This window comes from Salmo salar, chromosome ssa08 (assembly GCF_905237065.1).
Source record: "Salmo salar chromosome ssa08, Ssal_v3.1, whole genome shotgun sequence".
In the NCBI taxonomy this organism is placed as follows: domain Eukaryota; kingdom Metazoa; phylum Chordata; class Actinopteri; order Salmoniformes; family Salmonidae; genus Salmo; species Salmo salar.
In genome coordinates this window covers 4,588,387-4,614,548 of record NC_059449.1, presented here as the reverse complement: position 1 = coordinate 4,614,548, position 26,162 = coordinate 4,588,387, and the positions used below count along the sequence as shown (strand labels likewise).

Below are 26,162 nucleotides of genomic sequence, written 5' to 3'. Positions count from 1 at the left end.
GCACTTTTGTGACCACCCCGTGAGAGCCCTCTGTTGCCACGAAATAGTGTGGTCATGACAGGCCAAACAGGGTAGGCCCAGCTCCACGGGAAACGCAGGAGAATCAATAAGGAAGAGACTGATTCTCTCCTTGTGACCCTCCTGCGTCACCATGCCCAGTGGAGCGGTGGCCTCCCTAATTAGCCCTGACCCTAATGGTCGACTATCTAGGGCGTGAACTGGGAAGGGCATATCCACTGGAACAATAGGGATCCCTAACTATGGGCAAATGATCTGTCAATAAAGTTCCCAGCTGCGCCTGAATCTACGAGCACCTTATGCTGGGAATGCGGGGAAAACTCAAACATGTGTGCAACAGAGGGCTCCGGGTGAGCCTGGTGCCGACTCACCTGGGGTGACACGAGAGTGTCCTGCCTGCTGCCTCGACTCCCAGAGGAACCTCCACAGCACCGACCGGCAGTGCGCCCTCTGCGGCCACAGATGGTGCATGGACCGGCTCCTCCTCCGGTCGCCCTAATAGCAGCACCTCCCAGCTCCATGGGCGTAGGAGCGGTGGTGCTGGGGGATGGAATCGACAGACCCCGATCTGGACGTCCGCGGGTAGCCAGCAGGTTATCCAACCGGATGGACAGGTCCACCAGCTGGTCAAAGGTGAGAGTGGTGTCTCTGCAGGCCAACTCCCGATGGACGTCCTCGTGCAAACTACAACAGTAGTGATTGATCAGGGCCCTGTCGTTCTATCCCGCGCCGGTGGCCAGGGTCCAAAAGTCCAAAGCGAACTCCTGTGCGCTCCTCGTCCCCTGCTTAAGGTGGACGAGACGTTCACCCGCCGCTTCACCATGAGGCCAATGGGGATTTTAAAACAGTTACCAAGTTTAATAGTTGTGATATGAGAAAACAGAGAATGGGTCAACAACATTGTAGATGTTCCACAATACTAACCTAAATGACAAAGTGAAAAGAAGGAAGCCTGTACAGAATACAAATTTAACAAAAGATGCATTATGTTTGCAACAAGGCACTTAAGTAATACTGCAAAGAATGTGGCAAAGAAATTAACTTTTTGTGGCAAACAGGTTGGGGCAATTCCAACACAACACATCACTAAGTACCATTCTTCATATTTTCACACATGGTTTTGGCTGCATCATGTTGTGGGTATGCTTGTCATCGGCAAGGACTAGGGAGTTTTTTCAGGATAAAAGAAATGGAATACAACTAAACACAGGCAAAATCCAACAGACACGGGGAGACAAATTCACCTTTCAGCAGGATAATAACCTAAAAGAAGTCCAAATCTACACGGGAGTTGCTTACCAAGATGACATTGAACGTTCCTGAGTGGCCTAGTTTCAGTATTGACTTAAATCGGCTTGAAAATATATGCCAAGACTTTAAAATGGCTTTCAAATAATTATCAACAACCAACATGAAAAAGCTTGAAGTATTTTTTTAAGAGTTATGGGCAAATATTGTACAATCCAGGTGTGCAAAGCTCTTCGAGACTTACCCCAAAAGACTCACAGCTGTAATCGCTGCCAAAGGTGTTTCTAACATGTATTATCTTGAGGGGTGAATACTTATTTAATCAAGATATACTAGCGTTTTATTCTTCAAATAATATAATTTTTCTTCCACTTTGGCATTACAGAAAATGACAATTGAATCAAATTTAATCCCACTTTGTAACACAACAAAATGTGGAAAAAGACAATAACTGTCTACGTACATAGTCCCAAATTTAGCAACAAGAAAACAGGAATAATGAAATAAAGACATTGTTGAAAACTGAGTCATGTACATCACCCTGTAGTACATTTAAGTAAATCAGGATTAGATATTGTCTCTTTTAGTACATCAATTTGGAGATTTAATCGAATTTAACCAAACCCCTACACACAGGGGAAGATTGGCCATCTGGCAATTCTGGCAAATGCCAGATCGGCATGACAATTTTTTTATTGGGTTGGCTCGTCAAAATTTACACACATAAATATTTTTTATATAAAAATAAAATGAAACAGAATTTGGCATTTGTTAAGATGTATTTTTTTGCAATTTTTTTGCATTTTTTATTTTATACTAATCTATAATGAGCCTTTGCCTGATCAGTCGGCAACGTCCGGCCCCCTTATCAAGATGGGCTGACCCGGTTCTTCTGATTGTTTGTGTGACCTCAGCCTCACGTTGAAAGTCAAACGCGGCATCAGCAAAGAGACCTGCTCCGACTCTGTCATCAGTTAGACAGCCAGGATCATTAAAAACGGAAAGGGTGCTTATTAATGTAGAAAGAGCATATTCTACATTGTCACCTCACTCAAAATCCTATTTTTTGGGCGGTTAAAACCATGATTTGGTCAAACAGTAAAGTGCAATATCCTCATGATTCCTGTAATGAAAGTGTCTGCCCTGCCCTTGTGCCTGTGCCCTCGCTGGGGCCTGCTGCTATGATGACCGAGCCACTATCCTCTCTCCCTATGCGCTCAAGAGAAAAATGCGTTCTGATCATATAACATTTAAAAATGCAATTGCAGGAAATTCTGGAGTCCTATTTTTACATTAAAATATAGCAACTATAGCATAATTGTCAACCCAAAATGCATCACAAATTCAATCACTGAATTAAGTTGCACATCAAAATATCTTGAATCATGCATTCCTGCTTGGATGTGTTAGATGTAAACGTATTTCTTGAATCAGTAGTTTATTTATTATAGTTCTTAATAAAGGACAATGAATGACTTCATAAGATGATTCCAAATCATGATTTGGGTCCAACCAAGTCATGGGCTGGTGCCACCAACTGTAAAAGTTAGTGTCACCAGTGACACCAGGGGAAAATGTTAGACTGGAGCCCTGTAATAATAATTTAAAAATTAAGGTCAATGAGGTCTCAGGCTAATTCGTAATATTATGTGTGTAAATCTGTGACAGTACGGACCTTCCAGCAGGACAATAACACCAAGCACACATCAAAATCCCCCCAAAAATGGTTAATTGAACACATGGCCATCTAAGTCTCCAGACTTCAACCCCATTGATAACCTGAATTGAAGAGCAGTGACGGATTTAACATTAGGCAGAACAGGCAATTACCTTATGCCTCACATCATCAAGGGGCCTCGTTCGTGAGCTGGGCATAATTTCTCTGCTTGAGGATACCCCATGTTCCGCTCAAGGCCCCCAACCCTACATATAGTGAGTCAGAGGGCCACTGTTTAGTTTGCTCGGATGCTTTCTCCAGTGAGATAGTATTAGCCACTTGCGAATTGAAGGAAAGTTGGCAGGTGCACAGTGCACTGTTCGGATGCTGGAATTTTTGGGATGAACGTGAAGTTTACAGTTAAATTACACGTATTTACTATAAAACCCATTAAAAAAATGTAGGGGGGGGGCTCAGACTGGCCTCTGCCTGGGGTCTCCAAATCACTATGTCAGTCCCTGTTGAAGAGGGCAGTCAATAATTGCAGATGAAGGATATCAAGGATCTGAAAATATGATTTATGTAAGAATGGTCTGAGATCCCTCCCAATGTGTTCTTCAATCTCATAAACCATTTTAAAGTTGGCGGTGTGCGCAGTGATGTGGGCTGGTGTGGATAAATTGCCAGGGCCAAATTCTTGTCCCAGTCAGCCCGTGCCCAAGCACATTAAGCGGCTGGAGGCAGCACAGAATCAGCAGCATGTACTGTGCCACTCCAAAAATTTTATATTGTATTGACATGCCACCAAGTGGCTGTGAAATGTAGAAAGGTGAGTCCTCCATTTAGCATTCCAACAGGTGTGTGCCCTTTGTTGAAAGGCATCATACAGATTTCTCTCTCCCGACCGGTTACCAAAGCCGCATAGTGATAAAGATGGTGGTCAACACTGCAGCCCAGTGGTGCTGTTAAGTCATTTATCTAACACTCCAACAGGTGCATGTCAGCTCTCATGTCAGAAGATTTTGGATTGATTTAGAATGGTTTGTTTTAAGGGAAACCGCTTTTAATGTTTCTTTGGAAAATATTGACATTATGTTTTATTTTGACCCAACTGATATGGACCCCGATTCAATTGTTAATTTACTTATTTTTCTAGGAAGATTATTCATAAGATGAAGTGGGCAGAGAACAAACTGCTTTTTAAGTTGTTTAAGGTGGAACTGAAACATTATTTTGAAATGATCAGAAAATGTAAAAAGAAAAATGCAGTACATACCAAACTTTTTGACAAATGTACATTTTCTTTTGACGTATAATACCCGTCTATGTTAAGTTTATGTAGTCCTGTCAGTATATTTCAATGTTTTTATTTTTTGTTATTGTTCATGTTCAATATATAATTAAATAAATACATTTTACATGAAAGTCCACTTTAAAGATCCAGTGCAGTCAAAACGTGATTTGTACTTTTTTTTAATTATATATATTTTTTCTTTGCATTGCAACAATAATAACAATATTACACATCAATACAGGGACATTCCTGTGAATACAATGAAGAAGAAAAAAAGAATTGAACAACAGGCAAACCTGGTGGGATGGAGTTTGGGCCTGCCTGGTGACGTCACCAGGTGGAAAATTAGTTAATAGACCAATAAGAAAGAGAGTTCCAAACCCCTCTGCCAATAACAGCTAGTTCAGTTTTCCCCTCCACACTCAGAACACTTCCAGATAGTCCTAGCAACATTTGTGCTTGAGAAATCTCTCTTTGCTAAGAACCTATTTTTGTTTATTTTTTTACCATTTTAAATGAAAACATCACAGTATTTAATTGTTACACAGAAATTATTTGATATTGAGATAAAAACATCTGCATTGGACATTTAAAAAAGAAAATCTTATATCACTGGACTGAGAATGACAAATGTCATTAGAGATGAAGCCAGCATAAAGCCTTTATAATTCACTGTATTAAAGTGTAATACATGTTGTATAAATGTTGCCTTTTTCGACTGATAAATTACAAAGACGTATATGAACAATCTGTCAAAAGAAATATATGTACAACAAGCAAATGTATCAAAGAAAAATGTATTTATTGGAATACTGTACTACGAAATTAATGAAAGTGAATGGGCTGAGAATGTGTAGGCCATGAAGTCAGTCAGCAGTCAGCAGTCAGCCAGTCAGCAGTCAGCCAGTCAGTAGGGCGATTACCTGGAAACTAGCCACTAGGGGCAACAGTGAGCATCTGCCTCTGATTCCAAAGGTTGCAAGTCTGAATCCAGCAATAGAAAGTTGTATGAGATCTTTGTTTTAAGCCTTAACCCTTCGGAGTTGATGCCAAAACTTAACCATAACCTTAAAATTCAGAGTTAATGCCTAAACTTAAAAATAAGGGAGAGCCGCACACTCTAGGAGATCAGATGCAAAAATGTAATATCCAACGTTTCGACAGCCAAGCTGTCTTCATCAGGGTATGATCACAAACACTGCGAGATGACTCGTTTATATAGTGTCAAAAGACACACAGGTGTCTGTAATCATGGCCAAGTGTGGCCTAATATCATTGGTTAATTCTCAAATATAAAAATGGCATACAAAGAACACCATACAAAAAAACAAATGGATAGCATACGATCATAGATTCATTTTAGACTACACAAGCTTACAAACAATTACAATGGCAAAGTCACAATAATCACAAGAATGGCTTAAGATCAAAGTCTATGTTGAGACCGAAGGGTGCAAGGGTCTTTAAATTAAAGATCCAGGCAGCCTCTCGTTTTAACAATAAATGATCAAGGTCACCCCCTCGCCTAGGGAGGGTGACATGTTCGATGCCAATATAACGCAGAGACTAAATCGAGTGGTTTGCTTCCAAAAAGTCTCAGAGCATCGTAGCACCATTAGGTACAAAAACTTGACTTACCCAGTTGCGCCCACTTTTTGGAAGCAAACCACTCGATTTCGTCTCTGCGTTATATTGGCATCGAACATGTCACCCTCCCTAGGAGAGGGGGTGACCTTGATAATATATTGTTAAAACGAGAGGCTGCCTGGACCTTTAACTTCAAGACCCTTGCACCCTTCGGTCTCAACATGATCTTAAGCCATTCTTGCTCTCCCTTATTTTCAAGTTTTTTACTCCGCTAGCCAGCACCTCGCCTTAATGGGGGTGTGTTTCTTTTTCTTCTAGAATGCCTAAACTTAACCTTTGAAGTTGTATGTTTGAGAAACATGGATGAACGTCTAATTCTGACGTAAGACTGTGAGAGATTGTTGGTAGTGGCTTCCGGACAGCGCCCCCTGTCTGCTACCCAGTTATTTTAGAACAGGCTACACAGCCATTTAGTGGCGAAAAAAACTTTAAAAACATAAAATAACAAAACATTATCATTTACAAAGAAAGGACTGGATAACACAATGTACTCTTACATTCACTGTACTTTGTGTTAGACGTTACATTCAAAATAAAATCTGATAAAACAGCATGTATGACGTTTGCACTCGGCCTACATTTCCCATGACTAGGAAGGCTGTCTGTGCGCGCGGACTCAGTGCACAGCTCCTGCGCGTCCGTTTTCACAGATCTGTAAACACTCGGGATGGGACCAACACGTGCTATGTGGTCTGTACATATAGGTTTTTTTTGGGGGGGGGAGATGATGCTGCGAACGTGTGCAACTGCAATATGTTGCTTATGCATTTAACCTTGGTTTTATTTTGGCTTAAAGGAGACGCAACAAAGTGGTAACGCGACATGGCCCGTGCAAATAGTTAGGTTTACTATAGCTTTAAGAATGCAAAATAGTGTCTGGTTCTTTAAAAATGGATATTGGTTTATTATTATAGTAAGAATTAAGAAAGTTTAAAAAAAATTATTGATCAATAAATGAATGCTTATAATTTGCGGACAAGGCCTGAATTCTGTGAATTATGTCACAGTCGGATTACGGCCTTTAGTTAACAATCCAAGCGTTTGATCGATGTTGTATCAAATGTAATCATTTTTTCCCCTGTCAGTACAGTATCAGAGAAAGTAATAAATACGATCCGGGACAAAAGGGTAGGAACCAGGAACACGCGGTGATGGAACCGCAAATCGGCGATAACAATAAAAGGGAAGAGCCCGAAGACGACAAGGCCACGGCCCAATCCCCGGCCTCGAGTGCAGCGGTCACCCCGCGCACGACTTCGAGAGGCCGAGGAGTCGGCCGGAAGAAGGGGGGTTCTCCTTCACCGTGTACGAATGGATCAACACCAGGCACTCCGAGTTCTGGACGAGTGTTACGAGACCGGTCTACACGAACGGTACCAGCTTGGTTGCAGAGCGAGAAGAGTGACGATGCAGAAGAATCGAGCCCCGACAAAGCCGTAAACCGCCGGAGGAAGGCTGCTTGTCCACGACCCAGGAAAAATGCCTCCTCCGCAGCTTCAACAGAGAGTACAGAAGAGGTCGGGAATGACGACAGTAGTCAACCTCATGAGTACGTTCGTATACGCCTTTAGTACACCATACATTGCAATATAGCCGTGTCCTCTGCAATACACGTAACATCTTTAAATGCCTGTGAAATTGTTAGCCAGCCAAGTTTGCTTGTCAACGTTTTAATGCCATAAAACCGGTTGCATGCATTGCTGCTAATTGTATTCTCTGAAATGTACGTATTCCAGCACAGTTCCTTTTATAAAAGGGAGGAGGAATGGGGAGGGGTAATACCTGGTTTTAATGTCTAATGTACCTGTTTTCTCCTCATTCCTGGTGCGAGCGGTTTTGTCAAATTGTGACTTGTATGTAGCAGTCTTGAATGACATCAACTCATGATGATGTCACATTGTACATAGCTAGATTAACAGTTAGCCGAGAAGTTCACTATTTTGATAACTATCTTTCTCTGCAGCTCAGGGGACCCAAAGAAACCCACTGTTCAAGGTAGGTGACCACCCTCATACATTGCTTGATAAACTAGACAGACATGTGTCTACAGTAACAAACTAATAAGACTTGTTGCAATATTCTAATTCAAGGTGTGTATGATGGCACTCACTTTGCCCCTTCCAGCCCCCCCTCACTCACAGAATGCTCAGGCGCGTGCCAAGGCCCCTTCTGCCCGGGGTGCCAGGGGGTCCGCCAAACCTTTGTGCAAGAGTGAGCCTGGCACCGACACCCCAACCGGTAGGCACACCAACCAGCTAAATTGTGTTTGGCATTAAACAGTGTGGGCTAACAAGGTCTTGGGTTGCATAGACACCTGGGGTTCGATTTCTGGTCCGTTACCTCTATCCTGTGGGGGTTGGGCCTGTTCCGAGACAGAGAGGAATGTGTCATCCTGAAAAGCCCAATTAAATTGTAATTGTTGTATTGGCATTGTGATTTATTTTTCCAGTGGAGGTGGAGGCAAAGTTAGTCGAAAAGAAGACAGTTGGGATGTGAGTATACACATTCTTACTCATCTCGTGTGTATGTGTGTGTGTGTGTGTGTGTGTGAGAGAGAGACTTGGGTCTGTCTCGCTGTGCTGCCGTAGTAACACCGACTCCTTTCGCCTCAGTGAGAAAAAAGAGGAGAATGAGGAAGATGTTCTCTTGGGAGGAGAAGATGAGCCTCCTTTCCAAGATGACCCGAAAGACCTCAGCTTCCAGCCACAGTCACAGAGGTAACGTTGGCGAGACAGCAGTGTTTGTTGATCAGAATAGGCAATAATCAATGGTCCACATAAATGTTTAGCAAGTGGAGGTGTGGTAGGATCATTGTGTGTGTGTATGTAAGGCTATGAGTTTGAGCACTGTGGTTGTTACAGTGGGGAGGAGGTAATCAGCAGTGATGATGACATTCCCTTCAGAGATGACCTCAACGACCAGAGCTACAACCCAGAGGCTGAGACTACTAGGTGTGTGTGTGTGTATATATATGTGTCTGTCGTAATGCATTCCATTTGTGTGTGTATGTCAGCTCCAATGTATTATTCCCTTTGTGTGAATATGTATGCATGCATATAAATGTTTGTTTTACCCATGTGACCTGTCTGTTGACCTTCTAAATGGATCCTCCGTCTCTCAGGGATGTCCCCAAACCACGGCGCAAACCCCCTCCGAGACAGAAAGAGAAGGAGCCAGGAATTAAGATAGAGGGCACAGATGTGAAGCTGGAGAATGAGTTCGGAGAGGGGGATGTGCCCAGAAAGTAAGCCCCTCCCCCATTCTCCAACCTTCTCCCAAAGTGTGTACTTTCACTCTCCCCATCATGTATTTTAAAGCATTGGAAGTGGCTGCTGTTTCCACCATTGTTAAATCCATAACAGAGTGTGCAATTGCAGACTTTAAAGGAAGGGTGTGCAAGGGCAAACTTCTTTCACGTTAATGGACATTTTAATTGGATCTGGCCTCTTTAACTCCTTGCTTGAATAGAGTTCTCCAACTTCTTTTATTCTCTCCATTTCCGTCAGGAGAGGCAGGCGAAGGAAAGATGACAAAAGTCCCCGGCTCCCAAAAAGAAGGTAAAGTTGACATTGCTGTTCAACTGCAACAATACGCTTTTTATATATATAAAAATATATATCATTTTTTACAGTCAACTAACAAAACAGTTACATGATGATTGACAGTTCTGTCATGTCCCGCCCCCACAGGAAGAAGCCCCCGGTGCAGTACGTGCGTTGTGAGATGGAGGGGTGTGGCACAGTCCTGGCTCACCCTCGCTACCTGCAGGTCTGCCATAGCAACTGTAGTGGTCGCCATGGTGACGATTAAGCACCCAAGCGATCATAAGATTGAGTTGTGCACGAACAGGGTTGGGGTCAATTTCAATTCAGAATTTCTTCAATGCATGCAATTGAATTTCAATTTCACTTCCTGAATTGAGTGTTGAAATGGAATTGACCCCAACACTGGTGAATATTTAGCTTTTTTCCCCCATCCTTCATCTCTCTCTGACTCTCTTTTTCCTGTAATTCCCAGCACCATATTAAGTACCAGCACCTGTTGAAGAAGAAGTTTGTATGTCCTCACCCATCCTGTGGAAGACTCTTCAGGCTGCAGAAACAGCTACTTCGCCATGCCAAGCACCACACAGGTAAACACACGGAGAGATCCACAGACACCCACACTGAATACTATATCTAACTATCCTCACTTAACATTTACACAAAGGTACATTATATGTACAATCACACAATCAGCGCTTGACCTGTCATTGTTTTCTGTGTTGAGCTACTGCTAACTCACCTCTGTTCCCTCTCTCAGACCAGAGGGACTACATCTGCGAGTTCTGCGCCCGCGCCTTCAAGAGCTCCCACAACCTGGCTGTGCACCGCATGATCCACACCGGAGAGAAACCACTGCAGTGAGTTTCCATCTCCAACCTCATTTACTTGTTTGCCTGGTTGTTCATTAATTCCATTTATTTACAGTTAAAGTCCTAAGTTTACATACACCTTAGCCAAATAATAGTAGTGGTTTATTTCAGGTTATTTCTTTCATCACATTCCCAGTGGGTCAGAAGTTTACATGTACTCAATTAGTATTTAACTTGGGTCAAACGTTTCGGGTAGCTTCCCACAATAAGTTGGGTGAATTTCGGACCATTCCTCCTGACAGCTGGTGTAACTGAGTCAGGTTTGTAGGCCTTCTTGCTACACACGCTTTTTCAGTTCTGCCCACAAATGTTCTATAGGATTGAGGTCAGGGCTTTGTGATGGCCACTCCAATACCTAGACTTTGTTGTCCTTAAGCCATTTTGCCACAACTTTGGAAGTATGCTTTGGGTCATTGTCCATTTGGAAGACCCATTTGCGACCAAGCTTTAACTTCCTGACTGATGTCTTGAGATGTTGCTTCAATATATCCACATAGTTTTCCTACCTCATGAAGCCATCTATTTTGTGAAGAACATGATGCTGCCACCCCCGTTCTTCACGGTTGGGATGGTGTACGTCGGCTTGCAAGCCTCCCCCTTTTTCCTCCAAACATAATGATGGTCATTATGGCCAAACAGTTCTATTTTTGTTTCATCAGACCACATTTCTCCAAAAAGCACAATATGAGTTTGAAGGTAGGCCTTGAAATACATCCACAGGTACACCTTCAATTGACTCAAATGATGTCAATTAGTCTATCAGATGCTTCTAAAGCCATGATATCATTTTCTGGAATTTTCCAAGCTGTTTAAAAGCACAGTCAGCTTAGTGTATGTAAACTTCTGACTCACTGGAATTGTGATACAGTGAAATAATCTGTCTAAACAATTGTTGGAAAAATTACTTGTCATGCACAAAGTAGATGTCCTAACCGACTTGCTATAGTTTGTTAACAAGAAATTTGTGAAGTGGTTGAAAAACCGAGTTAACGACTACAACCTAAGTGTATGTACATTTCTGACTTCAACTGTAAATGTCACACCTGTCTGTACCTGCACCTCATCTGACCCCCTGAATGTACCCCCCCTCCTTTTCTCTCTTACATTCTACTTCACTCTCCCTCACTTCCTGTAGATGTGAGATCTGCGGCTTCACCTGCCGCCAGAAGGCCTCCCTCAATTGGCACATGAAGAAGCACGACGCTGATGCCACCTACCAGTTCTCCTGCTCCATCTGTAACAAGAAGTTTGAGAAGAAGGACAGTGTGGTGGCCCACAAGGCCAAGAGCCACCCAGAGGTGCTCATCGCCGAGGCCCTGGCGGCCAACGCAGGGGCCCTCATCACTACCCCCGCCTCCCTGCTGGAGGCCTCGGGAATGGGTTCTGTCGGGAACCAGGGGGAGCTGGTACGACTGGAGCCTGCCCAGCAGATGACTCAAGTGGGGCAACAGGTGGCTCCGCTGGGGCAGGTGACCCAAGTGGGCGAACAAGTGACCCACATGGGGCAACAGGTAGCTCAGATGGGTCAGGTGAGCCACCAGGTGGTAGTAGTGAGTCAGGACCAGGGCCTCCATGCCATGCAGATGCCCCTAACCATTGCCCTGTCTCCCATCGACCCCCCGTCGCCCTCCGACACCCAGCAGCAACCCCACCACACCCTCCAGCTCCAGATGCCCCTTCATTTTGTTCAGCAGGTGGCGGCCGCTTCCCCACAGCAGCAGCAGCAGTCGCAGCAGCAGCAGGCCCAGATCCAGCAACTGGCCCTTCATTCCAGCTCGGTGGTGACCCAGCAACACCAGCTCCAGCAAATGACCTTGCAGTCTTATCAGCAGCAGCAGAATCAGCAGCCGCAGATTCTCCACATGACCTTCCAGACCGTTGACGGGTCGCAGACCCAACTCCAGCAGATCCCGCTGTTAGCCACCCCCCAGCAACTCCAAACCCTCCAGAGTAGCTCCCATATTTCTACCGCCAACCTCCCTCTCATGGCCCAGGTCCAACCCCAAACTCAGGACATTCAGCTTCAGGACCCAACCACTGTGGGTTGTAGCGAAAGCTACACTCTGGACGATTCTGTTCTCTCTGCCTCCTCTCCTTCCGCTAACACCCTTCAACAGTGTGAGACTGTAGGGGAGGGAGAGGTAGTTTGGGAAGGGGGCGGAGAGGGAGACGGAGTAGAAGAGGGGGACGTCTTGACTGATGCCACAGAAGTACACATGCAACATGTACTTATCTAGACTAGACTGTGTGGGTATGGGTGGTTTGGGACTAGCCTGGAAATTGAAACTGAATTCAGCTCTGTTTCGCTTTACTATCACTAATTAGGAAAGTGAAACAACATAACATGATTCAGTCTGGATTGAGGTTAGGGGAAACTGGGAACGATGTGGAAAGGCAGTAATTAAGGGAGAGGTCTAGCTATGTCCCTCTCCTAATGTATTGTGGCATAATTTGAAATATATAGGATCACAGAAATATGTATTTATAGTCACTTTTGGTAGCTTTTTAGATCTACCCGCATCAGGGCAGTTGTGTGTGTGAGTTGTTGCCTTTTGTACATAAAGTGATGTAGCCATCTATACCCATCAACTGGCCTTCTGTGTTTGTGTGTTACATTAGTGTTTTCAGAGGAGGCTGGTGGGAGGAGCTATAGGAGGATGGGCTCATTGTAATGGCTGAAATGGAACTGAGTCAAACACGTTGTTCCCATATTCCATTCCAGCCATTACAATGAGCCCCTCCTCCCACCATCTTCCTCTGGTTCTCATGATACCAGTATCACAATACTACAGTCATGAATTTTCCATGGAAAACAAAAGACAGAAACAAAAAACAGCCTTATGCATAACATTAGGGCCTAGATTCTATCAGATCCGCGTTAGCCAACACCCTTATAGCGGTGTTGGAACTGCGTTATAGCTGTCCAATCCACAAGCGGTTTACGGCATTATACCTAGAGTTGACATTGGCTGCACGGAGTCATGTCGAAAGAAATCCCCGTGCAGCCTTGTTTACAAGTTTGAACACTGGAACGTGAGGTCTAGCCTGAACCATGATCAGGTTGATAGAAATTCTCATTTTGTTGTTTCTATATAGCCTACACTCTCATTCTGAACATCTAATGCAAGTGGGACGGGTGTGTCTTTGTGACAATGACCCCGCGAGCAGCTGCTTACTGATTTGACAGCTCTAACGCAGTTACACCATCGAGGCTATCACTTGATCTGATTGAATCAAGCCCGTAGATCAGGCATGAGATGGCCAGTTTATGGCAATGTTACAGAGGTCACATTCAAAGTAAGTGCTGCATGTGTCGGCTCAATCGGAAATTACTTTCGGATCTTCCACGGTCCACACCAGATTGAATCCTGGCTTTATTCATCCACAGTAATCAACTAAATATTCAAGTTATTGCAAAAACATTACATTTTTCAGACATAGATCCTTCTACATATTACATTATCTTACAAATGGTCAATATAAAAGGGAAATGATTAAGTTGATATTTTATAGTTTAACAGCAGCACAACATGGCATGTATAAGATTTCAGGAAGGCCTGCCTCCTTGCTTCAGCAAGGAATTGGGTCAAGTACATAGTAAGTGATTTGAATCTCAGTTTTGTGTCCGGCGTCTACCAGTGGTCCACAAAAAAATAATTCACCCTGTGGGACCCCGAGATAAGGTTTAAAGGACACTAAGCTACATCTTCTCATAGGTCAGTTCGTGTCCACAGGTGTTACAGACCTTCCTGTAGAGATCCTCTTTATCCACTAGTTCCTCAGTGCCGTGCTGGTGAGCACTGGTGTCCTTTGTCCTCATGCTGCTCCTCACTGCACGACACAGCTCTGTTCACAACAGAGTAAATAACAATCCATCCATTTAATATGTACAGTAAGATGAATAAACAAGTGATACCTGGCAAGCTCAGTGAGCAGGTGCTTTTAAATCAATATAGAAACAAAAACTGCATCACCCGCTTCCCACAATCCACTGGAGGTGGTATGTTTGATCTATATTAGGTAACTTATGAGTGGCCGTGTGTCCGAGTGAGGATAAGAACAGTCGTTCTGTTGTCTGTAAAGCCAATTGTCTGTCCCAATGTTTATTCAACAACAACAAAAAATCACACAAAAAAGGTGTTACTGACCTTTGACCTTTTTGTTGAAGCGCTTCTGCACCTCCCTGTTCTCTCTGGACTCCTTAGCCTCCTCGGAGCACCACACCTCTAAGGAGCGTTTCTGCTCTCTAGCCAACTGCTTGTGGAATTGTCAGACCAAGCAGACATGGCACCCAGGCTAACTCAACACCATCTACACTACAAGTACATTTACATTTGATATTTTAGTCATTTAGCAGACGCTCTTATCAAGAGCAACTTACAATCAATGCAGAGAGTGCTAGGAGTCAGTCAGCCAAGGTGCCCTAGTAAAAAATAAAAACCGGAGCTTCTTAACAGTCATTCAGATAGTGGCTGGTTGTCACTGTGTCGTAAACCATTGAATCATGGCCATTGTTCCAGGTAGCTAGGCTATAGAAAGAAACTGACTCCACTCGGTCACTGGCATTTGCTGTGGCATGAATCAGTACACATGAACCAATAGATCTTTTTCTGTTACACATCTGACATCTTCGACAGATAAGACAGCATAGCAGCTAGAGATGACCTCTGATAGACGCTGACCTAACGCAACAGATATGACCCCGCTGCCTCCTGCAATGTTTGATGAGTTATAAAATGTACATACCTGGTTGATGCGCCACCTTAGCTCCCCTTTGCTCCTCCTGTCCCTCTCCATCAATGAAGAACCCTCCTCCAAAGTCGACTGTTTTTTGCGACTTTAGCCGAGGTGCCACCCCGCTCTCTTGCCAATGGTCTACTAGCCAGTCGGGGATTGCCTCAGCATCAGAGCCCGCTGTCTGTTCCGCTCGATCTTAGCTTTCATTGCAGTTTTTGGCTTTGGACTCCAAAAGAGAAGCGTCATTCACTGGTGTGTAGAAGCTCCAATAGATCCATCCCAAAAAGCAGGAGCTAAGTGTGTGTGCTTACATTGTGACTGATGCCGGAGTGTGTTGCAACTGATCCAAAAAAGTAACCCTGTGCTGCCTCTTCTTTCAATCTTTCTCTAATCAAAGCAAAAGTTTAAATCCACTTTCATCAATAATTCTATATTTTCCTGAACTCGATCCATAACTTTATTCGTATCGCCAGTTCCTATGCCCATTCATCATTAAGTGATCACAAACACAAGTTACAAACATTTAAAGCATTTATTTAACAATGACAAATTGTAGCTTATATTTCCAATGGACAGTTTCTTACAGAAAGGAATACGTTTTCAATGAAACTACATAAACGTTTCATGTAGAAACTACCAATCTGAAGTATATGTACTGGACTGAACAGAAATGTGGAAGTGTGCTATAGGTATCCTATAGAATACTCTCTGGCTGTGGTCTGATTATCTTCTCTTCTAACAGAAGTTTGCACTCACTCCATTACATTAATGTAATCATGGGTAGGGAGAAGTTTAAACCCTATTTTACACCAGTCCATTCCTTTTACATCCATGAGGGGGAGTAAATGAGTGCAGAATAAGGGTACAAAATTGGAACATATTCCCATTTTCTCTGTCACACACTAAAACGATGTGAGGGTGCGCACACACACACACACACACACACACACACACACACACACACACACACACACACACACACACACACACACACACACAGTATATTGCTGCTGACAGTATCCCTGTGCAAGTCACTCAGTTCAAATTGACCTGTTCTCTCTTCCTCTGCATTGCATAATTCTTCATTGACCTTTTAGGAGGCACTAGGGTGTTACTCAGCCCTACTCTCCTCTTCCTAGACTGCTGACCCTCCTCTTCAGGGTCTCCTCCCTGGTTGTGGTGAAAGTTCTGGCGACCCATGTATGAAAAGCCCCCCGCGTTGGGGTCAGCTTGGTCCGATCCGGGATCGTCACCCGCAGGGGGGTCATACTCATTGGGAATGATGGAGCTCTGGAGGTCGCTGTCATGGGCAAACTTGCATTTGATCCCGAACCTGCAGCGTCCGTCCTTCCTGTACGCCACGCACATCCTCTTGCCTCCTATCTGGGAGGGCCGGGCCAGCAGAGTGAGAGGGACGTGCTTCTGCAAGACGTTGAGCTTCTGGTCGGCTTGCGCCTTAAAGGGGTTGGCGAATACGCCACTCTTGGATGAGGCCCCGAGGGGTGGAGGGGGGAGTTTGTGGGAGAGGGAACTAGAGGATGCGGGGAGGAGAGGGGTCCGGGACTCAGAGGGGGGTGCCATACAGGCAGGAGGAGGGCATTTAGGTTTTAGTTGAGATACGGGGTCCCCCTCTTCCTCTGGGTTGAAGTCACAGTCTGACTCGCTGGAGGCTGACCCGGACTCTAGGAGGAAATTGCGGCTCTTCTTCTGGGTCTCTCCATCCACCTTGCTCTCAGTCCTTCAAATAAACAACATGTAGAAATGATCTGGTATACTAGCTGTAGTGTAAAGATCTTAGCCGAGAATTAACAAAGGATTCAAATATTTTAGCGGTTAACTGTATGGATAAAAGGCAACCTTGTGCTGCCCTCTTCATTGACCTGTCAAAGGCTTTCCATATTTTTGATCACTCACTGCTAATCCAGAGGCTTTCCTCAAAATGGTCTAGACCAGGCTGCATGTAATTGGTTTAAAAATAACTTGACAGAGAGAACTCAATGTGTATCTACTTAACGGTGTTAAATCAGGTTTCCTGGATATTAAAGGTGTCCCGCATTCGTCGATTTTTGGTCCTGTACTTTTTACTCTTTACATTCAATTACAACCTGCACTTAATATGCCACTGATAGTGTTGTGTATTCTATTGCCCCCACGGTTGACCAGGCTCTGTCTGAACAAGTCTACCTTCATTGTATTACAGAAAAACTTGATTGACCTGAAATGAGTAATGAACGCAGGTAAAACTAAACTTCTCTAGAGCGCATAAAAATAACTCTGATGATGCATATGTACTTTGGATGGTGTCCATATCGATCGTGTCCCTGCTTACAAATATCTGGGCGTCTGGATAGATGAGAAGCTGTCTTTTAAAAAGCATATCGACAAATGAGTTCAGCTGCGGAGAATAAAAATGGGCTTCTTCTATAGAAATAGATGCTGTTCCTATCGGTTCTAGACTATGGCGACATCATCTAGAGGAACACAGCTGCCACTTCATTAATGCAGTTAGATGCAGCTTATCATAGCGCACTGCACTTTATAACGGCCGACAATTTTAGGACTCATCACTGCATCCTCTACCAGAAAGTTGGTTGGCCCTCGTTTGATGTCACGTAGGTTGATACATCGCTATGTTTTCATTTATAAAGCCCTTTTACAAAAAAGTCCCACTGTACCTAACATCTTTACTAAACTTTAGACATACGAGTTACCACACCTGGTCTCAGGGATGGTTAACTCTGGAAATTCCTTTGGTCTCTACTGAGTTATGGAAATCAGCTTTTAGTTTTCTTGCACCTTATTTGTGGAACAATCTTCTAAATGTTCTTAAAATAATGTTTTGGTGCCTCTAGGGCAATTCAGAAAGCTGATTTAGGACCTTATTACTGATGACCGTGTTTTTCTTTCTGCTTGCATTTTGTATTTATATTTTGACGCGTGTATTTTCTGTAATGTATGCAATTCGAGAAAAAGAGATCTTGGTGTCAATATGACTCTCTGATAAAATAAAATGTTAAATTAAATAAAACTGACTGATATTATCTCATAGAACAAAAACATATAAAAATCTCCTAAACCTGTGTGAACCTCAGACCTTATTTTCTGCATTTATCCACAAACCCTATTCTTTCCCCATAGGAATGGCTGAACGAAAGAGGTAAAGTTGGTTTTATATTCACACATTCAACAGACGTTCAACAGACATTCGCCAAAAGCCATTTAAAATTGTACAAATCAATAACTAATTAACCGTTTGTCACAGAAACATCAAACTAGATATGGTTTATTCTATAAATGTCTAGCATACTTTTACAACTTTTCTTTTGAGTAAACATTCCAGTTTTGATTTGATAGAAATACATAAAATCTATAAGATGCCATTTAAAGCAGTATAAATCAATAACTAATTCACTGTTTGTCACAGAAACATCAAACTACGCATGATTTATTCTATAAATGTCTAGCATACTTTTACAACTTTTGTTTTAAGTAAAAATTCAGTCTAGAGGGCATGTGGTCAAAGTTCTAACGAGTCTGTTATACCCTATTAGAAGGGGCCTGGCATAAAATTCTGCATCTTCAGTCATATTAAATTAGATTACAGGAAAAAACTACAGGATGAAGGGGTCAGGTCTGACTAACAAAGACATGTGGATGGATCAAGAGGACCAAGACAACCAAGGGGATCAACATGGACATTCCACAGTGGAGGTAAGGAAAACTAAGAGTGAACCATAACATACTCCACCGTTCAAAAGTTTAAGGTCACTTAGAAATGTCCTTGTTTTTGAAAGAAAAGCACATTTCTTGTCCATTAAAATAACATAAAATTGATCAGAATTACAGTGTAGACATTGTTAATGTTGTAAATGACTATTGTAGCTGGAAACGGCTGATTTTTTATGGAATATCTACACAGGCATACAGAGGTGCATTATCAGCAACCATCCCTCCTGTGTTACAATGGCACGTTGTTAGCTAATCCAAGATTATCATTTTGAAATACTAATTGATCATTAGAAAACCCTTTTGTCATTATGTTAGCACGGCTGAAAACTGTTGTACTGATTAAAGAAGAAATAAAACTGGCCTTCTTTAGACTAGTTGAGTATCTGGAGCATCAGCATTTGTGGGTTCGATTACAGGCTCAAAATGGCCAGAAACAAAGAACTTTCTTCTGAAATTCATCAGTCTATTCTTGTTCTGAGAAATGAAGGCTATTCCGTGCGCGAAATTGGCAAGAAACTGAAGATCTCGTACAACGCTGTGTACTACTCCCTTCACAGAACAGCGCAAACTGGCTCTAACCAGAATAGAAAGAGGAGTGGGAGGCCCCGGTGCACAAATGGGCAAGAACATTTTTGTGTGTCTAGTTTGAGAAAAAGACACCTCACAAGTCCTCAACTGGCAGCTTCATTAAATAGTACCAGCAAAACATGGCGACTCCGGGATGCTGGCCTTCTAGGCAGAGTTACAAAGAAAAAGCCATATCTCAGACTGGCCAATAAAAGTAAAAGATTAAGATGGGCAAAAGAACACAAGACACTGGACAGAGGAACTCTGCCTAGAAGGCCAGCATCCCGGAGTCGCCTCTTCACTGTTGACGTTGAGACTGGTGTTTTGTGTGTACTATTTAATGAAGCTGCCCTCTATCAAATCAAAACTGGAATTTTTCATTTAAAAAAAAAAGATGGTAAAAGTATGCTAGACAGTTATAGAATAAATCATACCTAGTTTGATGTTTGTGACAAACGGTGAATTAGTTATTGATTTATACAGCTTTAAATTACATTTCATAGATTATGTATTTCTATCAAATCAAAACTGGAATTTGTATTCAAAACAAAGGTTGCAAAAGTATGCTAGACATTTATAGAAATACATCATCCAGTTTGATGGTTCTGTGACAAACGGTGAATTAGTTAATGATTTTTACATTTGTAAATGGCTTTTGGCGAATTTCTGAATGTCAATGTGTGAATATAAAACCAACTTTACCTCGGTCTGAGAGGTAACTAATTCCCGGGTTTTAGGACTACAACTTGGCGAGCTCTATGGAACACACGTCTATCTTTTCAATTATTCTTCCACAAAGTTTGCTCAATTCTATTCCTGAATTGTAACTTACTTCTTGTTTCCAATATCCCCGTCGCTGTCAGAATCAGAGGACACGCCATAGCCAACGAGAAAATTCATGTCAGCTTGCTGCTAGCCTTACGTTAGCTAGCTAGTATCTATATTTTTCCGTCTCTTCGTCCTTCTTTCGCTTTAATCCAGTCACACAAATTGCGGTCTTCGTCTTATGTTTGATTGAACTAGCAGTTATACTCCGTATGAAGATGTTTGTTGTAGTTCTGTTGTTGGTGTAGCTACAATTTGCTTATCCAAAGGAAAGTGTAAGCGACACAACAACAAAAAAGCACCTCTGGGTCACCGAATTTCGAAAATCTTCAAAATAAAAGTTCCCTGCGTACTACTACTTCTTATTCGATTAGGTTTAACGGCGGTTGGCATCCAGTAAATGTTGCATTACCGCCACCTACTAGACTGGAGTACAACTCCCTTGTACTTTATTTGAAAAAACACACAAAGAAATAACACCACCCTAATCCACTATTTAAATCTATTTAGTCCTACCTCAGGCCAACAACCTGAAAGTAAGGGACACCACCACTTAAGACACCGTGTAACTCTTCTGACGTCTCTGAAGTCTCGCGCACCCAAATACCTCTCTGCAGCTGCCACCACAACCTCCATTTTCTGCAACTTAAGTTCCGTCCCTGCAGTCCAGTTGATAACCATTGCTATAAAAAAAATGTAATCCAATCTTACTAAAAGATATATCACTTGTTGTCCTATCCCTCTTTACTAGTGCAGATCTACTACTCAAACCACTCCTCTCAGGATCCCTTGACCCGACTTCCTCTACTTTCTTTACTGCCTCAGCATATGATAACTTCTGCACTACTCTAAACCAGGAAACCTAAACTTGCCTCTCTCTCACGGGACATTTCTGATCCCCAGCCCCATGGGCACCCCTTCAATTAACACATACCACTACTTTCCCCAATGCTACACATTCCTTTGTCTCATGTCCTTCTGCACACTTCTCACACCTAGGAACCTCCCTCCCATACACTGCTGCCACATGTCCATAAGCTTGACACCTGTAACAACATAATGTATTTGGCACAAAAGCTCGTACAGGATAACTTATATATCCTAAAATCACTTTGTTGGGCAAAGACTGGTTTGGGATGCGTTGGACCGCAGAGTGAAGGAAAAGCAGCCAACAAGTGCTCAGCATATGTGGGAACTGATTCAAGACTGTTGGAAAAGCATTCCAGATGAAGCTGGATGAGAGAATGCCAAGAGTGTACAAAGCTGTCATCAAGGCAAAGGGTTGCTACTTTGAAGAATCTCAAATATAAATTATATTTTGATTTGTTTAACACTTTTTTGGTTACTACATGATTCCATATGTGTTATTTCATAGTTTTGATGTCTTCACAAATAGTAAAAATAAAGAACAACCCTTGAATGAGTAGGTGTGTCCAAACTTTTGACTGGTACTGTACACACGCACACTCATCACCACACACACCCACCCACCCACCACTAAATTGATGTGCACCTTGATCTTGTAAAATCTCATTTGGAGGATCACATTGTATTTATGTGCTTCTTGTTCTTTTGTTAGCCAACAGCTACAGAATTTCTGTTCTGGGAGTATTGATGTTCTGCCTAAGCTATTTAGAATAGCAAGCAATTGGTGTCTTTTAAAATATTTAATGATATCTGTGAATTTATAAGCACCTTGGACGGCCATAGCTATAAACATGAAAAAAGAAAGTAATGTGCTCGCAATAGTATTCCATTGAGTGTTAAAATAATGGACTCCATAAAGCAGTATGAGAAGGAAATGGAGGGCATTCTTCACGCACAAAATAAATATCTGTCTATACAGTATTTGGCATTACATGGAAAGGTTGTGGACATTGTTCTGAAATATGTGTTTTCTAATCATTGTGGGAATTTCAAAGCTCAGGTAGATGATGATAATGATAATGCATGGGACTTAGTGCTTTTCAAAGGACCCAAAGTCACTTTACAATTATAGAAAAAGACAAATAACAAAATAGGAGTCAAAACAAAACATCAGACTATACAAAACATGAATAAAGACAGGGGTGGGCTCAAAGAAGGCAAAGAGTGATGTATGAGTGTATGGGATTTGGATACGAACCCGGTTTAGGGTAAGGGGCAGGATTGGGGTAAGGATACGAACCCGATTGTGTGGGTAAAGGGTAAGTTAAGGGTTTGGTTTTGGTGCGGCTCAGTATGGTGAAGAGAGGAGAAGATGGAAGTAGTTATGTGTGTTTGTTCACTTAAGCAGTCCTATTTGGAGATAACATCAATGAATTCAGTCACAACAGTATGAGATTTTGTATGAATTATCAGAAAAAAAGATTCTTGCATTAATGTTATGTAAGAATGTGTATATATCAGGTTCATTGAGTATAATGGTGACTCCAGGCACTGAGACTTTCGAACAACTAGAAAATAGCTGCCCATCCTCACCCACAGTCTATCTGCACTGACTATCTGCACTGACTATCTGCACTATATGCACTATAGCCTTGGTTTCTCAAACGATTGCGTCGCCTGGTTCACCAACTACTTCTCTGACAGAGTTCAGTGTGTCAAATCGGAGGGCCTACTGTCTGGACCTCTGGCAGTCTCTACGGGGGTACCACAGGGTTCAATTCTTGGGCCAACTCTTTTCTCTGTATACATAAATGATGTCGCTCTTGCTGCTGGTGACTCTCTGATCCACCTCTACGCAGACGACACCATTCTGTACACTTCTGGCCCTTCTTTGGACACTGTGTTAACAACCCTCCAGACGAGCTTCAATGCCATTCAACTCTCCTTCCGTGGTCTCAACTGCTCCTAAACACAAGTAAAACTAAATGCATGCTCTTCAACCGATCGCTGCCTGCACCTGCCCGCCTGTCCAGCATCACTTCTCTGGACGGTTCTAACTTAGAATTTGTGGACAACTACAAATACCTAGGTGTCTGGTTAGACTGTAAACTCTCCTTCCAGACTCACATCAATCATCTCCAATCCAAAGTGAAATCTGGAATTGGCTTCCTATTTCGCAACAAAGCATCCTTCACTCATGCTGCCAAACATCCCCTCGTAAAACTGACCATCCTACCAATCCTCGACTTCGGCGATGTCATTTACAAAATAGCTTCCAATACCCTACTCAACAAGCTGGATGCAGTCTATCACAGTGTCATCCGTTTTGTCACCAAAGCCCCATATACTACCCACCACTGCGACCTGTACGCTCTCGTTGGCTGGCCTTCGCTTCATAATCGTCGCCAAACACATTGGCTCCAGGTCATCTACAAGACCCTGCTAGGTAAAGTCCCCCCTTATCTCCGCTCACTGGTCACCATAGCAGCACCCACCTGTAGCACGCGCTCCAGCAGGTATATCTCTCTGGTCACCCCTAAAGCCAACTCCTCCTTTGGTCGTCTCTCCTTCCAGTTCTCTGCTGCCAATGACTGGAACAAACTACAAAAATCTCTGAAACTGGAAACACTTATCTCCCTCACTAGCTTTAAGCACCAGCTGTCAGAGCAGCTCACAGATCACTGCACCTGTACATAGCCCATCTATAATTTAGCCCAAAATACTACCTCTTCCCCTACTGTATTTATTTATTTTATTTATTTTGCTCCTTTGCATCATATTATTTATATTTTATCTCTGAACTTTCTTCAAACTACAAATCTACCATTCCAGTGTTTTTCTTGCTATACCATGGCATTTTTTTTGCCTTTACCTCCCTTATCTCACATCATTTGCTCACATTGTATATAGTCTTATTTTTTTTTTTCTACTGCATCATTGATTGTATGTTGTTTTACTCCATGTGTAACTCTGTGTTTTTGTATGTTGTCGAACTGCTTTGCTTTATCTTGGCCAGGTCGCAATTGTAAATGAGAACTTGTTCTCAACTTGCCTACCTGGTTAAATAAAGGTGAAATAAATAAATAAAATAAAATAAAATATGCCACTCAGGGGTCTCTACCCACACACTCACACACCAGCACACCCACCCACCACTAAAGCCTGTATTTATATTTGATTGATTAGGAATATTTTGAGGAAGTGTTATGGTGGTGTTATTGCTGCGGCGTCTCAAGAGGAACAAACTACGATATTGCAATGTTTTTCTCGTTTTGCAAGCAAATGTATATTTAAGGGGTTATGCGAAGCACAGATGTTCGCTTCAGCTAGCCAAGTTCTGGTAGGTGCAAACCGAACCTCATATTAGGGCTCCTTTATGCTGCTGCCATGTTGATTGTTATTATTATTTATCCTGCTACCAGTCACTTTCTCCTTACCCTTGCCTACATGTACCTATCTACCTTAACCACGCCAGTGTCCCTGGTACTGACCCTGCATATAGCTTACTTTCTCATCTTTTTCTTGTTTCTTGTGTGTTTCATTTTTTGTTGTTGACTTTATACTATTTGTTATTGAATACTGCATTGTTGGGAAAGAGCTAGCAAGTCAGCATTTCACTGTACTTGTGCACGTGACAATAAAACTTGAAACTCATTTGAAACTTGTGTAATTGTTGATGATCAATTTGATTAATTAACGTCATTGTAATATTTTATGAATAAAGTATACTTTTTTGGACCAAATTTACTTGCATCTCTCTTGACTTTCTGAATAAACTTATTGTATGTTGTATTTTTGTCTAAAGTGTCCACCAGAAGGACGATTGTAAGATATTTGTCTTTTGCATTATACAGTATTTTGGTATGACAATATACTATATGCATCCTATGTCACTGTGCTATATTTGAACCGTATCGTGTCCAGGCACCCCATTTTAGCTGTTCGACCAGCTAAAAGTCCAGCAACACTTCTTATGACATAGCTTTTTGTTCAAACTCACACTATTGAGTGTTTTCCACCCCACTTTAGCTGAGACAGGTAGTAGACAGTCCAATACAGTGTATTGCATAGGAGGCTATGAAGGGGGCAGAGTAAAAAGCTAGCAACAGTCCGTAGGACATAGTACCCTTGCAAAATGAAACATATTTGGTTAGTAGAGACCCAACTGAGTCTTTTGGTGAGACAGGTAGTAAACTTTTTCCTCTAAAGTCAAATATGTATTCCAGTGAATTGCTATTTTCTGTTGCATGGGTAAAATAGTCATAAGTTTAGATTTTTCCATGATGTAGTTTTACATTTGAAACATAATTTTAACATTATGCACTATGCAAAACGGAAGTTTTTTTTTGTTTTGATTTCGTATCATACGCATAGCGTTTTACTGCAGACTTTGATTTTGAAGGCAAAAGCGGAACGCTGTAACTCTTAATGTTGCTGGCGGGACGCTAAATGTTGCTGAAACGACGCTAATAAGGAACGTGTCCGTATAGTAACGTTAAGTAGCCAAGGTTATTAGCTGACCTTCAACTGAGGGAATTCAGCAGAGTTCTCTGACACATTTTTACAACTCATCCAAACTCTGAAAAATAATTACATGGGCAAATGTTACCAAACATGATAATAATAGGCCTGCATTACGGTAGGCAGCTAATTATTACCTTGGAAGGTCACTGTCTCTGCGCTGAATAACGGGGCGTAGTTTTGGCTTAACTGCGTTGGGGAAAAGAAAGGCGTCCATATAAGCCAAAATGGCTTCACTGTTTGTGAAGTGGACACTATGTCACCCGGAGTATCGAAGTGGTATTGCACTTTGGAACATACCTGAATGATGCAAGTCTAGACAAATCTGACATTTTGGAAGGAATAAAACGTCTGACATTTTAGTTAATACATTTAATCCTCAAAATTTCCCATTGAACTGGTTTAGCGTGATTTTAACTTAAGAATTACACTGAAATAAAACACCTCAAGGTGTTATCTTTCACACTCAAGGCCTCAAGACAATATATGTATTTTCTATTTTTGAACCTTTATTTAACTCGGCAAGTCAGTTAAGAACAAATCTTATTTACAATGACGGCCTATATAAAATCGATTTCACCCTTGGCCTACCAAAACTACCTAGTCAACTGTTACATTATTAAAAACTATTTATCACC

General features: G+C 42.3%; 2 protein-coding genes across 6 annotated transcripts; one reads left to right on the top strand and one right to left on the bottom strand.

Annotated features, from left to right (window-relative positions):
• The first annotated feature begins 6,489 nt into the window (after positions 1 to 6,489).
• Positions 6,490 to 12,867, top strand: LOC106609954 (E3 ubiquitin-protein ligase ZFP91). 4 transcript variants are annotated; one of them, XM_014209018.2, is made up of 13 exons: positions 6,490 to 6,554; positions 6,950 to 7,413; positions 7,828 to 7,859; positions 7,989 to 8,102; positions 8,314 to 8,356; positions 8,477 to 8,581; positions 8,726 to 8,815; positions 8,986 to 9,108; positions 9,371 to 9,421; positions 9,554 to 9,632; positions 9,882 to 9,996; positions 10,167 to 10,266; positions 11,414 to 12,867. In XM_014209018.2, exons 2-13 carry the CDS (start codon positions 7,016 to 7,018, stop codon positions 12,513 to 12,515), a joined length of 2,352 nt encoding a protein of 783 aa, XP_014064493.2. In that variant the 5' UTR covers positions 6,490 to 6,554; positions 6,950 to 7,015; the 3' UTR covers positions 12,516 to 12,867. The 4 variants fall into 4 exon arrangements, with proteins under 4 accessions (XP_014064493.2, XP_014064494.2, XP_014064495.2 ...); XM_014209019.2 differs by lacking the exon at positions 6,490 to 6,554 and adding an exon at positions 6,579 to 6,702; XM_014209020.2 differs by lacking the exon at positions 6,490 to 6,554 and adding an exon at positions 6,604 to 6,676.
• Positions 12,868 to 15,533: 2,666 nt separating this feature from the next.
• On the bottom strand, positions 15,534 to 25,793 carry LOC106609955 (uncharacterized). Of its 2 annotated transcripts, none has more exons than XM_014209022.2 (2): positions 25,662 to 25,793; positions 15,534 to 16,753 (listed from the first exon to the last, which is right to left on the bottom strand). In XM_014209022.2, the coding sequence occupies exons 1-2, from the start codon at positions 25,739 to 25,741 to the stop codon at positions 16,051 to 16,053; spliced, it is 783 nt and encodes a 260-aa protein (XP_014064497.1). In that variant the 5' UTR covers positions 25,742 to 25,793; the 3' UTR covers positions 15,534 to 16,050. The 2 variants fall into 2 exon arrangements, with proteins under 2 accessions (XP_014064497.1, XP_014064498.1); XM_014209023.2 differs by lacking the exon at positions 25,662 to 25,793 and adding an exon at positions 20,144 to 20,477.
• Positions 25,794 to 26,162: the final 369 nt, after the last annotated feature.

What these genes read in the sequence shown, in the direction of transcription:
- LOC106609954 (XM_014209018.2), top strand. Translation starts at nt 7,016, where the DNA reads ATGGAACCGCAAATCGGCGATAACAATAAAAGGGAAGAGCCCGAAGAC. An exon ending in CCAGAGGCTGAGACTACTAG is followed by an intron (nt 8,816 to 8,985) that starts GTGTGTGTGTGT and finishes TCCGTCTCTCAG; the next exon opens with GGATGTCCCCAAACCACGGC. An exon ending in CCATGCCAAGCACCACACAG is followed by an intron (nt 9,997 to 10,166) that starts GTAAACACACGG and finishes TCCCTCTCTCAG; the next exon opens with ACCAGAGGGACTACATCTGC.
- LOC106609955 (XM_014209022.2), bottom strand. Translation starts at nt 25,741, where the DNA reads ATGGACGCCTTTCTTTTCCCCAACGCAGTTAAGCCAAAACTACGCCCC. An exon ending in AGAGACAGTGACCTTCCAAG is followed by an intron (nt 16,754 to 25,661) that starts GTAATAATTAGC and finishes GTTTATTTGAAG; the next exon opens with GACTGAGAGCAAGGTGGATG.